The sequence below is a fragment of the Salvelinus sp. IW2-2015 genome, linkage group LG4q.1:29 (assembly GCF_002910315.2).
Source record: "Salvelinus sp. IW2-2015 linkage group LG4q.1:29, ASM291031v2, whole genome shotgun sequence".
NCBI lineage: Eukaryota > Metazoa > Chordata > Actinopteri > Salmoniformes > Salmonidae > Salvelinus > Salvelinus sp. IW2-2015.
In genome coordinates this window covers 37,317,812-37,338,182 of record NC_036842.1, presented here as the reverse complement: position 1 = coordinate 37,338,182, position 20,371 = coordinate 37,317,812, and the positions used below count along the sequence as shown (strand labels likewise).

At 40.8% G+C, this 20,371-nt stretch overlaps 1 protein-coding gene and 1 long non-coding RNA gene across 5 annotated transcripts; one reads left to right on the top strand and one right to left on the bottom strand.

Annotated features, from left to right (window-relative positions):
- Positions 1-6: 6 nt before the first annotated feature.
- On the bottom strand, positions 7-13,411 carry hmgcs1 (3-hydroxy-3-methylglutaryl-CoA synthase 1 (soluble)). 4 transcript variants are annotated; one of them, XM_023984653.2, is made up of 11 exons: positions 13,301-13,411; positions 10,985-11,050; positions 9,256-9,713; positions 8,821-8,946; positions 7,762-7,926; positions 6,630-6,798; positions 3,999-4,169; positions 3,533-3,639; positions 3,088-3,213; positions 2,664-2,821; positions 7-2,414 (listed from the first exon to the last, which is right to left on the bottom strand). In XM_023984653.2, exons 3-11 carry the CDS (start codon positions 9,701-9,703, stop codon positions 2,322-2,324), a joined length of 1,563 nt encoding a protein of 520 aa, XP_023840421.1. In that variant the 5' UTR covers positions 9,704-9,713; positions 10,985-11,050; positions 13,301-13,411; the 3' UTR covers positions 7-2,321. The 4 variants fall into 4 exon arrangements, with proteins under 4 accessions (XP_023840421.1, XP_023840420.1, XP_023840419.1 ...); XM_023984652.2 differs by lacking the exon at positions 10,985-11,050 and having other exon boundaries at positions 13,301-13,409; XM_023984651.2 differs by lacking the exons at positions 10,985-11,050; positions 13,301-13,411 and adding an exon at positions 12,603-12,693.
- Positions 2,817-6,524, top strand: LOC139027532 (uncharacterized). The gene is made up of 2 exons (XR_011479639.1): positions 2,817-2,909; positions 3,013-6,524. It is a non-coding gene; the product is annotated as an uncharacterized lncRNA (long non-coding RNA).
- Positions 13,412-20,371: the final 6,960 nt, after the last annotated feature.

The window sequence follows — 20,371 nt, the reverse complement described above, 5'->3', positions numbered from 1 at the left end:
AGCCACTTTAAATGAACAGATATTTATTATTCAGTTCATCTCTTAATACATCTCTACCTTGTTATTACATCATCTCTATACAGATCGTTGCTATAAAAGAGACACTTGATCAGACGCCAATTTATTTATATCTACAAATATAAATAATCTTAGTACTATACATTACTCACCAATTATATTTTTTAATCATCTGATCTCAGAGAAACATAATGTAAACATCAGCCATTCACAGATATAAACATAGAGGCAACTTATCTTGGCTGTTTAAAATTAAAATATCTGTACATTATTATGAGTATAGCTATTTTCTACATTTAGTACATGCTTATTGTAAGGCTTCTCAAACATGAGAGATTGGAAATGGACTATAAGTGAGCCACGTGTGCAACTCTGTCGCACAACGTTGCAGAAGAAATGCAAAACATTTATGTGAAAGAAAAAATAAGTATGCCCCCGAACTCTGTTCCCTTTAAGGCTGATGTTTGCAGGTATTTCTGCCGGAGCATTTTCTGCCTGTGTCAAGATTTGGTTTCTTTACAGTCTATAACTAGTCCTATCCCTGTCAGTGTTAAAAAACAACAACAAAAAACGTTTGAGACCTCGGAGAAAGCAACCCTTTCAGGACAGCATCCGGTCCCTTAAGTCTAGTAAGGAAAGACACGTTGTAGAGACACAGAACATGACTTTCTTCTGCACACTACATTAAAACAATAACTTGTTGGACATATGTCTTTTAAAACTGATTTAAAAGTTTCTGCACTGAGACTAGATTGACCATGTCAATTTACATAATTCCAGGAAATAGATTTATCTGCTGAAATGTTTTCCCCAAAAATATTTAAGGACAAACAAGAACTCAAACAAAATGTTATTTTACATATTGTATAGATTATCAGAGCCTGGTGAGAATAAAAGCTCTTATAAAACAGCATGCTCAATTGAGGCATTTCACCGTTTTAGTCTGTAGTGCAATCACCGCCGTGGGAAACATTGATCACATGATTTAAACATGTTGTTGAATTGTTGCTCAGTTGGTAGGGCAAAGAGCTTGCAACGCCAGGGTTGTGGGTTTCGATTTCCACGGGGGACTTGTACAAAACAATATGAACATGTATGCACTCACTACTGTAAGTGTCTCTGGATAAGAGCATCTGCTAAATTACTTAAATGTAACTCAGACCGTTCAGTCCCTCTTCCCTGATATTTGTTCATGGTGGTATAACAAAGAGTCCTAAGAGAAAACTAATTCTGACTATTAGTAGTCTAGCGGTTAAGAATATTGGGCAAGTAACTGAAAGGTCGCTGGTTCGAATACCCCAGCCGAGTAGGTGAAACATCTGTTGATGTGCCCTTGAGCAAGGTACTTAACCCTAATTGCTCCAGGGTTGCTGTCAATAACGTCTGATCCCTGGCCGTGACCCCACTCTCCGAGGGTATCTCCGGGGGGAGTTGGGATATGCAAAAAACTCATTTCCAATTTACACGTGTGAAATAGGATAAATATAAGCGCCCACCTAATTATTATTGTTATTGTTTCCCCTATATAGCAAACAGAAGTATTCTGAAAGCGGTCAATCTTAAGGTATAGTAGGGGTGTAGCTCCTTTGTACAGCTCAAGTCATTACAGCAAGCTGCAACGGTAGCAGCAGCATTTGATAAACAAACAGGCCTCACTTCCCTTTTTATCCCCAAAGGCCTGCAGGCAGTCATGTTCCTCAAGCTTCCATTTCCTCTTGGTGCTAAGAGTGAACATAATAGTTGACTTAAAATGGAGCTTCTATTTTTTTTACATAGTTTTTTTTTTCACTGTTAAGTTTGCGCCATGATAAGATAAAAAAATATTTTGAACAAAGAATTGGTCCAAAATTAAATAAAAATAGCTTGTTGAATTTGTTGGGCTATAAATACTTTATTTTATTCTTTTTGAAAAAGGGAAATGCAAACTTATGTAAAACATAATCTTAATAGCCGAAATCTGATCAAATTTTTCACCCTGGCTCAGGAATTATGTGGAATCTTGAGGATTTTAGTTTCAGGAATGTCTGCTACCTTGACAAACACTTTTCCTTTCCATGCATCCAATGGAACACACACATTTCATATAATATTACTCCCTGTTACATATTAGAGAGCAATGATGGTTGAAGATAAATTCTACGATGTGATAGTTAAATAGCTTGGTTTTACGCAGCATTCAGCAATATGTTAGAAAACATATCTCTGAGGAGAAGGTCCTCTCTGCTAGCATTATAATTGTGTTTCCAATGTCCTTTGTTGATCGTCCTCCATGTCTACCTGTACCTCACAGAGGTAAGCTTAGCTTAATGATCCCCATTGCTAACGGTGACCGCCTCAGGACCAGCTGTGGAGGCGGGGAGGCGGGGCATCTTCTTCACTGGGCTTGGGATGTGCTGCTGGGAATAAGGAAGCCACACGTAAAAATCAGTTCCTGTTTTCTAATGTCACTTTATGTAGCTAATATAATGATTTAATTAAGGAACAATGGAGCTTGTTTTTTTCTGTCTCTGTGTGCATTTAGTTATTTTTATGTGTGGTGCCTGCATGCAAACTAAATGTCTCTCAGTGACCTATCAGTAACCTATTATTTCATTTATAAATTATTTGATTTCCGATTTACGTTGAACAATACAATTGTATTGTACCTCAGTGGCTGTGGTGGAGTTGACCAGGCCAGCCTCCAGGGGCAAGTCGTCGTTCAGGGAGCATCTGGAGTACTCCCGACGGTGCTTTTCGTCCACCCGGGTCAGATACCACGTCCCAGGGAACAGCTCCTCCACAGCGCCCTGGGGCACGTACGGTGCTGGATGGGAAAGGGACGGACATGGCTTCAAATGAAACATGAGTTCAATAAAGGCTCAGGCCTTTTTGTGTGTGTGTGTGAGTAGTTTGTGTGTGTGTGTCTGTGTAGTGTGTGTGTTTGTGTGTGTAGTGTGTGTGTGTGAGTAGTGTGTGTGTGTGTGTGTTTGTGTGTGTAGTGTGTGTGTGTGTGAGTAGTTTGTGTGTGTGTCTGTGTAGTGTCTGTGTAGTGTGTGTGTAGTGTGTGTGTCTTTGTGAGTGTGGACATACCTAGGTGGTGGGTCTCTTCCCTCAGCTGCATGTTTTCAGCGAACATGGCAGGTGACACCTTCCTCCTGGAGTCCAGTCTGGCCTTGAGGTCACACAGGCTGGCACAGATCTTATCCAATCCAGAGCCTGAGGGAGGGAGACGGCCAACCAACAGACATTAAATACAGACCCCGGGAAAGACCCAATACCTACTCATTCATAGTTCAACTAAATAACCAATGCTCAGTCCAAAAACAACCAGCTCAGTTCATAACCCCTAGCATTAGACAATTCTCCTCCCCTCATTTGCTCAGCCATCTAATCCAGAAGTGTCAAGACTAGAGGGAGGGGGAAACGGGTTAATTTCTAGTTCCTTGGAGGGTAAATATCAGTGGAACCCATCTCTATTGACAAGGTGTTTCCCCCATCCCATACAGGTGACGACCCCAGTGTGAGGTGAACCTACCAGGCGTGGCGTCCTGGGAGACTCGGAGGGAGTAGAGTGTGGCGGCAAACCCCGAGCCGTAGGAGAACAGGCCGATTCTCTGGCCCGCCAGGTGCTGAGGTGTGTGTCTGTCCAGGAACAAACGTGTTACACACAAACACTCCCTATGTGTGCCTCTCCATAACTATCATTTTAGCAACACTTAATTACAGTGTCCTTATTGCTACAGTGCTGAGATCTGTCTAAATACTGTATAACTATTGTAATAACAGTTACACTGTATTTACACTGTGCTTAGGTCAGTAAGGACAATGTAACACAGTAATTACAAACGTTGTCACACTGTACTTTCAGACATAATTACACAGTAATAATGACACTAATATTATGTGTATTTCTTCTTGCTGATGACTAATTCAAGTAGTAAGTTTTCATGTGATAATTTAATTATGTAAAATGAGTTGACTCTGATTCAGACGAGACTTACTGTGCGATGACAGAAGCAAGGCAGCCGTAGACAGAGGGGGTGTACATGTTGCCGTTCTGGTTGGAGACGAGGAGGGAAGCCTTGGTCTTTTGATCAAACATCTCTGTGCTGGCCTTCATGAAGGCCTTCTCCACATCCCTGTTGAAGTAGGTCTCCTCCGGCTTCACCTCCCTGCTCAGCACACAGACGGAAGGATAGAGCCTTTTAGAGTCATATATATACAGTGCCTTTGGAAAGTATTCAGACCCCTTGACTTTTTCCACATTTTGTTAGGTTACAGTCTTATTCTAAAATTGATGAAATCATTTTTTTTTTCATCAATCTACACACGACTCCATAATGACAAAGCAAAAACAGGTTTAGATTTCTTTGCAAATGTATAAAAAAATAAAACTGAAATATCACATTTACATAAGTATTCAGACCATTTACTCAGTACTTTGTTGAAGCACCTTTAGCAGTGATTACAGCCTCGAGTCTTTTTGGGTATGACGCTACAAGCTTGACACAAATGTATTTGGGGAGTTTCTCCCATTCCTCTCTGCAGATCCTCTCAAGCTCTGTCAGGTTGGATGGGGAGCGTCGCTGCACAGCTATTTAGGTCTCTCCAGAGATGTTAGATCGGGTTCAAGCCCAGGCTCTGGCTGGGCCACTCAAGGACATTCAGAGACTTGTTCTGAAGCCACTCCTGCGTTGTCCTGTTGGAAGGTGAACCTTCACCCCAGTCTGAGGTCCTGAGCACTTTCATCAAGGATCTCTGTATTTTGCTCCGTTCGTCTTTGCCTCGATCCTGACTAGTCTCCCAGTCCCTGCTGCTGAAAAACATCCCCACACCATGATGCTGCCACCTCCATGCTTCTTAGTAGGGATGGTGCCAGGTTTCCTCCTTCAATCTTGGTTTCATCAGACCAGAGAATCTTGGTCTGATGAGAACCAGGCCCAGTCCGCCTGGCCTTGCTGCTATTCCAGTTTCAGCTGTTCTGCCTGCGGTTATGGAACCCCTACCTGTCCCAGACCTGCTGTTTTCAACTCTTAATGATCGGCTATGAAAAGCCAACTGATATTTATTCCTGATTATTATTTGACCATGCTTGTCATTTATGAACATTTTGAAAATCTTGGCTCTCTCTAATTCTCTCTTTCTTTCTCTCTCTCGGAGGACCTGAGCCCTAGGACCATACGTCAGGACTACCGGGCATGATGACTCCTTGCTGTCCCCAGTCCGCCTGGCCTTGCTGCTATTCCAGTTTCAGCTGTTCTGCCTGCGGTTATGGAACCGCCACCTGTCCCAGACCTGCTATTTTCAACTCTTAATGATCGGCTATGAAAAGCCAACTGAAAATTATTCATGATTATTATTTGACCATGCTTGTCACTTATGAATATTTTGAACATCTTGGCATAGTTCTGTTATAATCTCCACCCGGCACAGCCAGAAGAGGACTGGCCACCCCTCATAGCCTGGTTCCTCTCTAGGTTTCTTCCTAGGTTTTGGCCTTTCTAGGGAGTTTTTCCTAGCCACCGTGCTTCTACACCTGCATTGCTTGCTGTTTGGGGTTTTAGGCTGGGTTTCTGTACAGCACTTCGAGATATTAGCTGATGTACGAAGGGCTATATAAAATAAACTTGATTTGATTTGTTTCATGGTCTGAGAGTCTTTAGGTGCCTTTTGACAATCTCCAAGCGGTCATGTGCCTTTTACTGAGGAGTGGCTTCCATCTGGCCACTCTACCATAAAAGGCCTGAAGGTTCTCCCATCTCCACAGAGGAACTCTAGAGCTCTATCAGAGTGACAATCGGGTTCTTGGTCACCTCCCTGACCAAGGCCCTTCTCCCCCGATTGCTCAGTTTGGCCAGGTGGCCAGCCAGCTCTTGGAAGAGTCTTGATGGTTCCAAACCTCTTCCATTTAAGAATGATGGAGGCCACTGTGTTCTTGGGGACCTTCAATGCTGCAGACATTTTTTGGTACCCTTCCAGATCTGTGCCTTGACACAATCCTGTCTCGGCGCTCGACGGACGATTCCTTCGACCTCACGGCTTGGTTTTTGCTCTGACATGCACTGTTAACTGTGGGACTCCAATCAAGTTGTAGAAACAACTCAAAGATGATAAATGGAAACAGGATACACCTGAGCTCAATTTTGAGTCTCATAGCAAAGGGTCTGAAAACTTATGTAAATAAGTTTTTATTTTAATTTATTTACAAAAACCTTGCACATACACTGGCCACTAGATGGCAGTGTATGTGCAAGGTTTTAGACTGAGTCAAKGAACCATTGCATTTCTGTTCAAAATGTTGTATCAAGACTGCCCAAATGTGCCTAATTGGTTTATTACCCTAATTGGTTTATTGCCCATATCAGATATGTCTATGTCCTGGGAAATGTTCTCGTTACTTACAACCTCATGCTAATCACATTAGCCTACATTAGCTCTACTGTCCCGTGGGGGACACACACCAATCCTGTAGTTTTTTTAACTGACTTGCCTAGTTAAATGAAGGTTAAATAAAAAATAWAAATAAATTGTAGATGTGTGTGGGAATAATATATCTATGGTAATTTATGACCAATCAAAAAGTAGTGAACTACGTAGCTAATAAGGTGCAAGCCTGACAGTGGAGTTCTAACCTGAAAGCCTCCAGGCCACTGAACGGTCCAGTCTCTGTGTTCGGCCTGGGGTGGCTGAGGAAGTCACTGAGCACCAGACGGGCTAAGGACTTCTGCACCAGCTTGCAGTAGGGAGAGTGGAACACCATGTAGCCAAAGTCCTCCAGGCTGAAACGCTTGTCCACACCCTCTGTGTAGAACATAGGACATGTTTTGAGCCAAACTGACAGGTGTCGCAGGAAAGCCAAGACCATCATCAAGGACCTCAGCCACTCGAGCCACGGCCTGTTCYCCCCGCTTCAATCACTCAGACGCGGGCAGTATTTGAGCATCGTGGCAAAAACTGAAAAACTGTCCAATAATGCAAAAACTGGCCAATAGCTTCTACCACCAGACCATCAGGCTGCTGAACAGCCACCACTAGTCACCTAGTTGCTCCCCCTGTCCCCTGCAACCCTGTGCATGTAACTAATAAACTCATCTAAAACAAAATACACAAGTTTTACTCAGATGGTCAATGATAAAACCGAACAGACTGGAGTCAAATACTACAGTATCAAATACTTTTAAATACCCAAGCTATCTCAGGAACAACAGAAACAATGGACTAGTCCCAAACTATAAACTAAGTCAAGCACACCTGAAATACACATATTGGAAGTATTTGGCATAATGTATTTGACCCAGGTCTGCTAGAAAGGCCGTACCAAGATTTCAATCAAGCTCATGGTTGGATAAGTTCCATATTGATAGTGGGCAAAAATACAAGCTTTGGTTAAAATGTTCTCTGATACTATAGAGGTAGGTGACACAAGGACAAAGTATTCAGGATCACTGTCCAATCCTGTACCTAACCTAACTACCCTCTGCGATGACATTAGCAACACACTACTTTCACTAAACCAATTTCAGGCCGCAGTGGAAATGAACCTTAGTTAACTACTTAAGACTATAAAGGGAACTATAGGCCTGGCCTAAGCCCACTTTACCTACTTAGGATTTAGCCTAAAGTGTTTGAATTAACCCGAGTGTTTGAATTGACCACGGCCTGTTGAAAAGGTATGGTGGATGCATTGAAATGAACAATGTTGTTATCAATTTTTAAACAAGCAAAGTGCATCTTACAAAATGTACAAATGCTAATTTCTCTCACCTCTTTGCCACTGTGCATGGATCTTGTTGCGATAGACAGAGTAACAGCGATCTAAGGCGCTGAGGTAGCACTCGATAGACAGCTTTCCGTCCACCACAGGATATTCTGACGCCATATCTGGCTTGTAGAAGTCGTAGGCGTGCTGCATGTGTGTACCCCGCAGACCTGCAAGGTCAAACATGACGCACCATTTTATTCCATGTRTAACTCKGTGTTGTTGTTTTTGCTGCCCTGCTTTGCTTTATCTTGGCCAGGTTGCAGTTGTAATTGAGAACTTGTTCTCAACTAGCCTACCTGGTTAAATAAAGGTGAAATTAAAAAATATATATAATTTATTTTACCCATTGTAGAGCAGGGTTGGGGTCAATTCCATGTCAATTCTAGTCAATTCAGAAAGTAAACCAAATTCCAATTCCACATTTTCCTCATTGAAAAGCATTGAAGGGAATTGGAATTTCAGCAGCAGTGTAAAGTACTTTTAAGTACTACTTACGTTGTTTTTTGGGGTATCTGTACTTTACTTGTTATATTTTTGACAACTTTTACTCCACTACATTCCTAAAGAAAATAATGTACTTTTTACTCCATACATTTTCTCTGACACCCAAAAGTGATCATTACATTTTGAATGCTTAGCAGGACAGGAAACTTGTCTAATTCACACACTTATCAAGTGAACATCCCTGGTCATCTCTACTGCAGACAGACACTGGATGAATGGCTGGCTATCTATGAGATGGAAACGTACTGACGGTGTCTTTGACGCATGGCTTGTTGAAATGTAAACAAAGCTGTGTATTCGTCAGTAAGATGAGCAGTGAGTGATATTKTGTGTATGTATGCATGTGTGTGTACACGCTTGTGTGTCAATACAATAGGTCTGAGTTGTACTGTTGAACTGATATTGACCTGAATGACTTAAACAAACAACAACAGAGGAACTGTGTCTATAATAAACAGGCTGGGGGGAGTCATGCTTCAGTCAGCAGGCTGGGGGGAGTCATGCTTCAGTCAGCTTGTCAACATCAACTATTTACACACAGTAGGATATTGACCTACCTCTGTCAAAAGCCAGTGGGGCGTTGGGCCCTACCAACATGGCTATCGCACCGGCGCCCCCTGTCGGCCGGGCACTTCCTGTGGCGTAAACTGCAATGTCTCCTGCCACCACCAGGGCATAACGACCTGCAGGGGGGCAGAAAGAGATGTCAGTAAGCAGACAGGTAACACAAATACTGAATATTCTTTATGAATAACAGATGATTTCTTCTCTCATTATGGACTGATACATTTGATTTAAGGTTATTCTATTGTCAGCATACTAGGTCCATTTAGAGGTAGTGTGTCAGACTTAAGAAATACGTCTTGTTTGTTCTTCAGTCAAATATTTGACTAAAATAGACAGTCTCACACACAGTCAAACACACCACACTTGAGAAGGTCAACAAAACGTTGACACAATGTCAACACAACGTTAAAAGCAACGCCTCTCACCGTCCCAGGAGCTAGACTCCACCCAGTTGACGGCGTTGAAGAGGGCGGCGGTGCCCCCATAGCAAGCGTTGGTCGTGTCAATCCCCTCCACGTCCGTGTTGCCCGATTCCTCGAACAGCTGCATCACCACCGTCTTCACCGACTTGGACTTGTCGATGATGGTCTCAGTGCCCACCTCCAAACGGCCCACCTGGTCGTAGGAGAGGCCATTCCTTTCCATCAGCCGCTGGACCACCGTCAGGCAGAGGGAGTTGATGTCCTCGCGGTCYGAGCAGAAGCCCATACGCGCCTGGCCCAGGCCCACCGTGTACTTGCCGGCCGACACGCCGTCAAACTGCTCCAGCTCGGCCTGGTCCACGTACTGTGAGGGGAAGTAGATCTCCAGGGCGATGACGCCCACATCTTTGGGCCACGTGGCCTCGCCGTTGGCTTGGGCTGATCCAGGCATTCTGTATGAGCTGGTTGGGAGAGAAGATAAGGATGAAGAGAGGTTTTAGAGATATGTTAATATGGGGAGTTTTTATTCATGGTGGAATGTGAGGTCAATAGGTTGATAAGGGAATTAAGTGCAACAGAGTAGTTCACGTCGTTATCCAGACCATGGTGCGCGAACCAGGGACCTTCTGCACAAAGACACTTAGCAGTCTAATCAATCGCTCCAACAAAACCAATCTGAATGTTATTCTGAAGCTGGTATCAAAAGGTATTTTCTATTGGTTGCATAATATTTCAAACATACATACTGAAGTAAATCAACTGGGAAAATGGCAGCTTGCATAACACCTGTTCTGAGTGTTCTTCCAGTGTGTTGAAGCTTGCTTGCAAATATTGTCTTCCTTGCTAAATGAACACACAAGCCCATTGGCAACACACGCACTGCGATGTTGGACAGAATGGAGACGCTAGCTAGCTACAACGAGAATAGGAGAAGGATAAAAGGTTTCGGAGTGGAGGAATATGGAAGGTGGATGGACAAACTTGAATCTGGCCCAGCGGTGGCAGGTCATGTAATAGCGGAAGCGGATGAAATGTTTGTTTCTGTTGGCGTGAGTGAAGTTGGTAAGAATGGGGCGGCAGGTAGCCTAGTGGTTAGAGCGTTGGACTAGTAACTGAAAGGTTGCAAGATSGAATCCCTGAGCTGACATGGTAAAAATCTGTCGTTCTGCCCCTGAACAAGGCAGTTAACCCACTGTTCCTAGGCCGTCATTGAAAATAAGAATTTGTTCTTAACTGACGTGCCTAGTTAAATAAAGGTAAAATAAAAAAAAGAATGACGATAATAAACAACAATGGAGCTAAAATAGCACAAGTTGGAAATGAACAGCAGTTTCTGGTTGGATTATGTTTCATGAATAAGGATGTTAATTTGGGAGACCTGTTTGCGGTTACTAAATTGGTGACAGACGAAGTGGAGTCGGGTCAGAGTGATCAGGAGCGGTATCATAGTGATTACATGTGTATCGAAAGAGCAAGAGGAAAAAGCTTTGTGGCTCTTTAAACTTTCAACGTACAAAGTGGAAAATGACGATTTTCAGAGTAGGGCGCAGAATAAAGGTGTCATCTCTGGCGATTCGCTGGATATCGAGGCTTCATGGTTTAGGGACAACATGCTGGTAATAGTTTGGGAATGTCAATTAACCTGTACTATGAGCATATGTACAAAAACTATTACAACRTTATAAAATGTAAAAAACTTTGTCCACCGGTCAAGAATTCACTGAGAATTCACCTGTTAGGGTAAAGGAGGTCAATGTAGCGAGGATCAGGGCTGTCGAGYAGGTCTTCTATGCGGAGGCTGTGAAAATTGTTGAGAGAGTAGAGATTATGAAGCTATGGCAGTGGATAACCAGCAGTCTATTGATGTCGTTCATCAGATAAAAGATTCTGAAATACTAATGGTGAAGATGGATTTTGTTGMGTTAATTGTACAGGACGACTACATTTTCAAAAAAATCTAAGAGACTGGATATCATTGTGAAAGCGGCAAAAATATTATTGGATCTTCAGTACTTCACGGCAGAAACATTGCAGGGAATACTGTCGGAAGATCAGTGGTGTAAAGTACTTAAGTAAAAATACTTTAAAGTACTACTTTTTTTTGGTATCTGTAAATTACTGTTTATATTTTTGACAACTTTTACTTTACTTAATTCCTAAAGAAAATAATGTACTTTTTAATCCATGCATTTTCCCTGACACCCAAAAGTACATTTTGAATGGTTAGCAGGACAGGAAAATGGTCCCATTCAAGCACTTATCAAGAAAACATCCCTGGTCATCCCTACTTCCTCTGATCTGGTGGACGCACTAAACACAAATGCCTCATGTGTAAATTATGTCTGAGTGTTGGAGTGTGTCCCTGGCTAAATTTAAAATTTAAAAATATTTTTTTTATAATCTTTTTTATTTTACTAGGCAAGTCAGTTAAGAACAAATTCTTATTCACAATGAAGGCCTACCATTTTGCTTAATATAAGGAATTTGAAAGGATTTATACTTTTGATACTTAAGTATATTTCAGAAATTACATTTACTTTTGATACTTAAGTATATTTAAAACCAAATACTTTTAGAATTTTACTCAAGTAGTATTTCACTAGGTGACTTTTACTTGAGTAATTTTCTATTAAGGTATCTTTACGTTTACTCAAGTATGACGATTGGGTATTTTTTCCACCACTGTGGAAGATACTCCACCTTCTCAGGTTAGAGCCTGTGTAGGAATCTGAGTAGACATTTTAAACTGACTGAAGGATTACATTGGTTTGTGGGGGAAGTCTGAAAAACATACCAGCCTTCTTCTTATTATAATTTTTATTTGTGGACTACATCCTAAAAGGTGCATTGACGCCTCCTACTGGGTGGGGTGAAAACTGAGCGACTTTAACGCAGAAAAAAAGGGAATAGGGGAAGTGTTGATCATCAGGGAAGCAAACAATGTGATCAGCAGATGTCTTGCAGTAGTGAGTAATTGCGCTAGCATGCTCTACGCGTTACTATTTCCTCTATCGTCTCCTTTTTCGTGATTTTTTASCTAGCTAACGTTAATTGGCTAATAAAAATCCAAGAAGGAGAGTTGATTGGAAGCTAGCTAGCTAATGTTAGCTCTGCAAGTCCATGGTTGGTCTGCCATCAAGTGTGTCAGAACGACAATATAGTGGAAGAGGATAGCCATAACAGGGCTAACTACAGCTACAATCTCTACAAGCCATGTAATCAAATTCTAGCTGATGACAGCTAGCTAGCTACTTAGGAAATTCGATTACTAGCTATGGCAAAATATGTCTGTTCACATAATCAGTCATCGAGAACATTCACAAAACCATTGACGATAGGTATCATCTTACCTTACAATCATAGGGTAATGACAAGATGTCTGTTTGCTGTCCTTAGAGGCTAGCTAACCAGATCATAAGGTCAGAACTCGATGTGACCACAGTCGGACGAAAGAGCGGACGGACCAGCTTCCGTTTCGAATTCTCTGAACAACCGTTCGACGTAGAATGTTACAATGTAGSACGCTCTCGTGAGTTCCTCTCATGTACCACGTTTGTTACTTTGTAATAACAGTGGTACTTTGTAAAAGGGCAACACCTGGCAGCACGATATGCATCCAAGATTAGATTTAGGATCTATTCTACTAATACCATAAAATAATTAGCAACTTAATTCAGCACCCCTCAGCAATCTAACTTGGAGCAAAATTGATATGCACCTAAATGAATAGTCGTCTAGGCTACTAATTTGGAGCAACGTTTCTTAGGCTATATCAATTTAGATGACCAATTTTGACCGCAAAGTAGATAACAGAATACTGATGATTTATCCATCACAGACAGAACACTCCGTTGACCATCTTGACTCGTGTACAGAAGCTTAACTTTTATCGTCACCTAGTTTAAAATAATATATGCCATAAAACCAAAAATTGGTGTAGCCTATTTAACAGGTATAATTACTTTTACAGTAGCCTGTACCGCTATAGCCCAGTATACCATCGTGTGGATTGGAGAAAGGCAATCCCGTAATCAATCCGTGTACTCACCTTGAAAAAGTAAGTGGTCTATCACTTCAATTATATAACCAGCCAAACTTTAGTCCCTTAACACTTTCTTGGCAGTAACGAATGACTTCAACATGCAAAACATCAATCCATTTATATATGACGAGTGTACTGTACCTGTGAACGACACCCCGTTTTCCAAGTGCCGAATACATGTCCAATCATAACAGAGATCCAAAGTTCTGAAGTTTCGGCATTGCCCACCCCTTTACGTATCCGACCAATCCACGAGAGGTAAAGAGAGACCATGCGCCGCAGCAGTCGAAGCGGTTCAATGGGGTGAGGGAATGACGGTGTATGGTGAGAGAGTATGGACCAATCAGGGAGCACGTCTGACTGCTGGCGAGGTAGTCAGAGACCTCCAKGCTCGAATCCGCGAGGAAGCTGAAGTGTCTCCTTGACGACCAGGGGCTGGATATTCACGTGCATGGTATTGGTGGATCTCCTCATCCTGCCATTGATCATGAACTTTCCTCTTTTCTTTCTTGCTTTAAAAGGAACACTTATACAACCTATTCTTGTTTGGCCGGGGTAGGCCTTCATTGTAAATACGAATTTGTTCTTAACTGACTTGCCTAGTTAAATAAAAGGTAAAGAATATATTTGGAAAAAATGAAGTTAAAATATACACCATGTGCTTGGTGGCTASGCTACTGAGATGTTTCCTACAATAAACCCAACAGTCAGAATAAAATATAATCATGATATTCTAAAATAATAATAATATTCAATATGTTGGAAGAATAGGCTAACTTTATTTTTCCTAAAGGGGACTTTGACAWATCTGGGAGATTTTGTTGGTAAAAATTGCTTCCAAATTCAGTCAAAACTGAGTCCTTATTTAGGCCTTGGTCAAAGAGCAATATATATTTATTGGTCCTATCTCACCAAGCAAGTGTTCAATGTCCTGACCCAACCAACAACTTTGTTTCCCAAGTAAAGTACTCAAGCAACCGGTGCATAAAATATTTCATAGCTTGAAGTTTTCCTTGTATGTTGGGACAGTGTTCTGACTGCATGGTGCATTTTAAGATTACCGTTTAAGAATGCATGTCTTTGAAAATTATTCTATAGTATGGCTTGCTTGCTGTGGGGTTGCCATTGCTCTCACAATGGGAAATAGTAACATACTGTAACACTGTAAGTCAACCCAGTGTACTTGATCATAATTTTCTCTGAAACCAAACCAGTGACAGTTTACCAGGTGGTGTCACTCATATGCTTTACCGCAATGAGAGAGCTAGGTTTTTGTAGTTAAAGAAAAGCTCTGATTGATCATGTTAAAACTAAAACCAATAAAACTTGACACCTTTCAGTAAATGTTGGTTGCACATAACAATAAGTCTTAGGTTTTTAGATGTTAGTGAGTTAAATTGTAGTTACATCTTTGTTTTTATGTTTGTCTGATTGGATCTTTTCCTACTTTTTCAAGGATGCATATTTGTCCTCTTTAATGTTTACAAATTTATCAAAGAATAACCAACGAGTAACGACCCTCCCTTTAATGTTCATATTGTTTAAGTATCTATATGTAACAGGGTTAGAAAATGTCCCTGTTCAGTGGCTTCCTCACAAAATGTATTGTTTTTCATATTTTTCATGTGGTAAGAGTGACCTCAATTGGTATAATGTGATACTGCAGTTCTTTGGTGACATCCTGGTTTTTGCAATCTCCAGGGCCCGTTTTTCCAAAGGTACCTGCAGGACTTSCCAAATAGGATAGGATTAAATGTTAGAATTGTGATTTTCAAAAYTGAAAAATGTGATTATGATTCTCTGGATAGGAATAAGGATTTGGTCACCCAATCTCACCTTTAAATCAGGATTAAATATTGTTTTTGCTTTTTTCAAAACTCAAAAAAGGTAGTGATTAGGATAGTTTTGATCCCAAAAATCTGGATTATCTCGATCCCACTGGAAGGGTGGAGTCAGAGTGGCACTACAACCTAGACATTTCTATGTAAYGAAAGTGAGCATCTGAAAACCAAAGGTTCATTATATTCAATTGACTGCCGTATAGGTATGTGGTAAATTGTTATTGAAAAGTGTCAAATACTTATAAGTGATATGCAGGCTCTATTATTTTTAATCAAGGTATCTTTATTCATGTACAGTAGTTTACTCATCTGTTTCCCTTTGACAGTGTAGCAGTAGTACCACAGCCTGTCCATTAGATGGCAAGTAGCCTGTTCAAAGCACTGAAAATCCGGACTGTGATATCCGGATCAGAATGATCCTAACCGATTATTTTCTTAAAAACCGTCTCAAACACAGCCAGATTGATCTGATCCTGGATAGCAAAGAAGAAGATTACAGAATCCGCATAATTCTGATCCAGATACAAAGTTTTGAAAAAACGAAATGTTGTAACATATATAACTGGGTGAGTTATATAGAGACCTATCCAAATATGGATTGTAATTTCATGCAATTCTGGACTTTGGCCCTGGTTTCATGCAATTCTGGACTTTGGCCCCAGGGCCCAGTTTTTCAATTTTGAAATTTGGTTGTGCATCAGCTATTTTTCTATTGTTATGTCAGTCACTGACAGGACACTCAATTAATTAGCCCATGTCAGCAAACAATTTTTAGATTGGTAAATTAGTCTAGCCAGCTATCATCATTGAATTACCGACTGGGGGGCCCCACTGATTTTGTTAGTCACTCTCATTCAGTGTACAAACGACTAGCTGGAGCTTGTCTGACCGGTTGGCTGTGAATGCCCTCACCCACTACTCAATGCTGATAGTTAAGATTCTGACTCATTGTAGCCTGTACTCAATGCTGATAGTGAGTCAGAATCTTAACTACACACTATCTGGCAAGAACAAGGCAGATGTGTCCATATCCAGAATTTCATTGGCTCTTTGTCACCACCACACATTACCAAACACACACACACACACTTCATAGTTTTATGAAAGAAAGGAAATAAACACGCATATTAACACTGGTAATGCAGCTATACAATCAGGTCTGTACATAGCCCTTGATCATAAATCTCAGTTCCATTACATTACACATAAGAGTCATTGGACGAAGGCGTCTTCTGTATGGGGGAGTTTTGTTAAGAACCCTRATGCTCAATCTGAACATTAACAATTTCAGTATGGTTTTGCGAGCTTAAAAAGGTCCTTATCTTTCATATCAGCGAGAAATAATAATAAATAAATAACTAAAGGTTAAATTGAGACACGTTTATAAGGTTAGTTTTAGTGTTCCCATATGGCCATATCACAGTGCATTTTTACAGAAGACAGGTGTATATTTAGCATTTGTGAAGTTATTTTGATGTGACATTATAGTAAAGGACTTTATGTTTCTAGAACCTTATCGCAACTGAGAATCGATTCACGTTTAGATGGAGTATTTGATTTATTTATATTTGGCTGCCAGAGCCAGTCTAACTCTAAAAAATAACATAAGATCATTGGAGCTTATTAAAACCTCTACGGGATCGGTGTCCCTAAACCGGGACAGTTGTTGYTCAATATGCGATAATGTGACTAGAATGACGTTGTAAACAACAGACAACTTTACGGGACATAGACATGTGTTATTTGGGCAGAAAGCTTAAATTATTGTTAATCTTAACTGCAGTGTCCAATTTACAGGTGGTATTACAGCGAAAAAATACCATGCTATTGTTTGAGGATAGTGCACAACAACAACACATTTTTATCACAGCAACTAGTTTTATACATTCACCTCTGAAGGTATATAATGTACTTACATTCAGWAATCTTGCTCTGATTTGTCATCCTGAGGGTCCCAGAGAAAAACAGTAGCGTAGTTTTGTTTGATAAAATAAATGTTTATATTAATATGTAGGAACTGGGTTCTACAGTTTGCTGTCTCTGGCTCCACACCTACCCCGCCCGGCCATCTARATGTGTGAAGGTTAGTGTCTTTTYTGTTGGGAAGCTAATGATCCATCATGTATGACATTCCTGGGAGTGTGTAAACTTAMATTTTTATTACCATAGCATTTTTGTATGTTCTCTATAGTTATGTACTTGAACATGTATAAATTGACCAATTCGGCACATTTGGACAAACTCCTGGCAGGCTTGATACAAAATATTGTGGAGTCACTGRATCAGTCTGAAACTTTGCACACTCACTGCCATCTTGTGGACAACATCTAAATTACAACTATAATCCTAATCAGTATCTGGCCTCTCTCTTGCATTTCAAAGATGCMAAAAAATAAAACACGTTTTTTTGTTTGTATTATCTTTTACCAGATCTAATGTGTTATATTCTCCTACATTAATTTCACATTTACACAAACTTCAAAGTGTTTCCTTTCAATTGGTATCAATAATATGCATATCCTTGCTTCAGGTCCTGAGCTACAGGCAGTTAGATTTGGGTATGTCATTTTAGGTGGAAATTGAAAAAAAGGGTCCGATCCTTAAGAGTAAGAGTACATCTTACTCAACAGGTAAACAATTCTACCAGCTAACAGAACAAATAAGTTACAGATGTAACAAGATAACTATCTCTAGCAAAGTCTCAGAAGCAAGCAGTAATTATAGTAAACAATCCCATAAAATATAAGCCACCAATTTACATTGCAGATGCACTTCTAGAATACACACTGATAACTTTGGTTGGCAGCCAAATTTGTATCTTCATCTAATATGGTGTAATTGTAGACTAAATATGGTGTAATTGTAGACTGAATATGGTGTAATTGCAGACCGCACCCCGGGGCGTTTCTTCTTCTACTAAACTAATGGCGAAGAGGGAGAGAGGCCAGTGGAGATGCATGAATTGCGCAAGAAGGGAAAGTTGAACACAGATGTGTAAATTAGAAGTTCATTAATTCGCTGGGCTATTAAGCCACCATTTGTATGCTAGCCTACTACAGTGGATTTAGGCGAGTGAATTTTGGAGAAATATTTTTTGTCTATCGCATGTTTTGTGCCAATGAATTAAAGTTGAAYGTCGCCAAATGCTTCAGTTTAATTAAATRTGCAATGAAGAAGTAAAGTGCCTAGGCCTATTTAATGAAACCCTGGCTGTTGACGTAGGCAACAGATCGCAAAGCAGGGAATCACCATTCCCCACTGAGGTAATTTTTGGAAATGGCAAATTCACTTTCTCATCCATAAACGCATATCAAGTGTAAGTACGCTGTCCAGCAGTTCATATCAACAGGATGGGGGGGCTTTTCATTAGGAGGAACGTCTAAYGCGGATCGCTAAAATAAKGATCACATTTCCTCARTWTAAATATTAGACCTATGGGGAMACCTRTACATTTGGCAGCCAAGCAYGAGTGATCAWTGTAGCTTTTTATCGTMTAGMCATGTTGAAATATCTTCACGCCTAAAATAAAAATCACCAGCCTTCCGTCATAAGATTCAATGAATGACATTTTTTTATTAGGCCTACAGGGGGCTGTTTAGACAAATAAGGCACATGCTTGGATACTAATTACATAACCAACATCTAGTAATAATATAGCTGTCTCTCTCCCCCTTCAAACTTTCCTTGTCAATGAATTTGATAGGCAACATTATTTCAGCATTATGCTATAATGTAGCCTAGGCCTACTTTCTGATAGACTACAGGCAAGATTTGAAGGTGAGCCTATAGGTTTTGAATATGTGTTYAAGAAAGGARAAATGTGATTTGTGTGTGACTGAGGTGCACTGGTKGCTTTGAKTGATGGGTCTGTGAGGGAACATTTTACGTTTGTGTGTATCAGATTGTACACAGATCGTATGTTTAGCATAAATGCTGCTTTTCTAATAACCAATTAGACTGGGTTCATGCAAGTGATTGATTGATTGTGCATGGGAGGAATTCTCACTATCAGTATAAGCAATCTGGCAGTACGCCCATAAAATTGCTTTGAGAACAAAAGGGGGGGTATCTCAGTTTCAAGATCTCAGCTTGGAGAGAAGAAGCCTCGTGAGGTTTTGGTCAGTCACGTGCAGGAACCAAAGTTAATGATGAATAGTGTAAATCATGCTTCTATTACTTTTTTACAATAGCCGTATATAAGAGAACTAACAGGACTGCCCCCAGAGAGCTCCTGACAGACCTTAAGTTTGTTGGAACTTGCTGATAATAAATAATTATTCCTTTAATATTGACTTCAGGTATCCCTGATAGTAATTTCTACAACAGGTCCTTTTAGTGTGTGTGTGTGTGTGTGTGTGTGTGTGTGTGTGTGTGCTGTCTCTTATACACATCTAGATGTGTATAAGAGACAGTCTCCATCCAGTTGGTATATAATAAATGCATGTACTTACTTATAAGTGATATGCAGGCTCTATTATTTTTAAAGAGTCTGGTACTCAGGGGAGATGGAGTAGAATGTTAGTAAAGAGTCTGGTACTCAGGGGAGATGGAGTAGCAATGTTAGCTAAAGAGTCTGGTACTCAGGGGAGATGGAGTAGAATGTTAGCTAAAGAGTCTTGTACTCAGGGGAGATGGAGTAGAATGTTAGCTAAAGAGTCTGGTACTCAGGGGAGATGGAGTGGAATGTTAGCTAAAGAGTCTGGTACTCAGGGAGGATTGGAGTGGAATGTTAGCTAAAGAGTCTGGTACTCAGGGGAGTGGAGTGGAATGTTAGCTAAAGAGTCTGGTACTCAGGGGAGATTGGAGTAGAATGTTAGCTAAAGAGTCTGGTTACTCAGGGGAGATGGAGTGGATGTCAGCTAAAGAGTCTGGTACTCAGGGGAGATGGAGTGGGAGGTTGTTAGCTAAAGAGTCTGGTACTCAGGGGAGATGGAGTGAGAATGTCAGCTAAAGAGTCTGGTATCAGGGGAGATGGAGTGGAATGTTAGCTAAAGGAGTCTGGTACTCAGCGGAGAGATGGAGTGGAATGTTAGCTAAAGAGTCTGGTACTCGGGGGAGATGGAGTGAATGTTAGCTAAAAAGAGTCTGGTTACTCGGGGAGATGGAGTGGAATGTCAGCTAAAGAGTCTGGTACTCAGGGGAGATTGGAGTGGAATGTTAGCTAAAGAGTCTGGTACTCCGGGGGAGAGGAGTGGAATGTCAGCTAAAGAGTCTGGGCTCAGGGAGATGGAGCTGG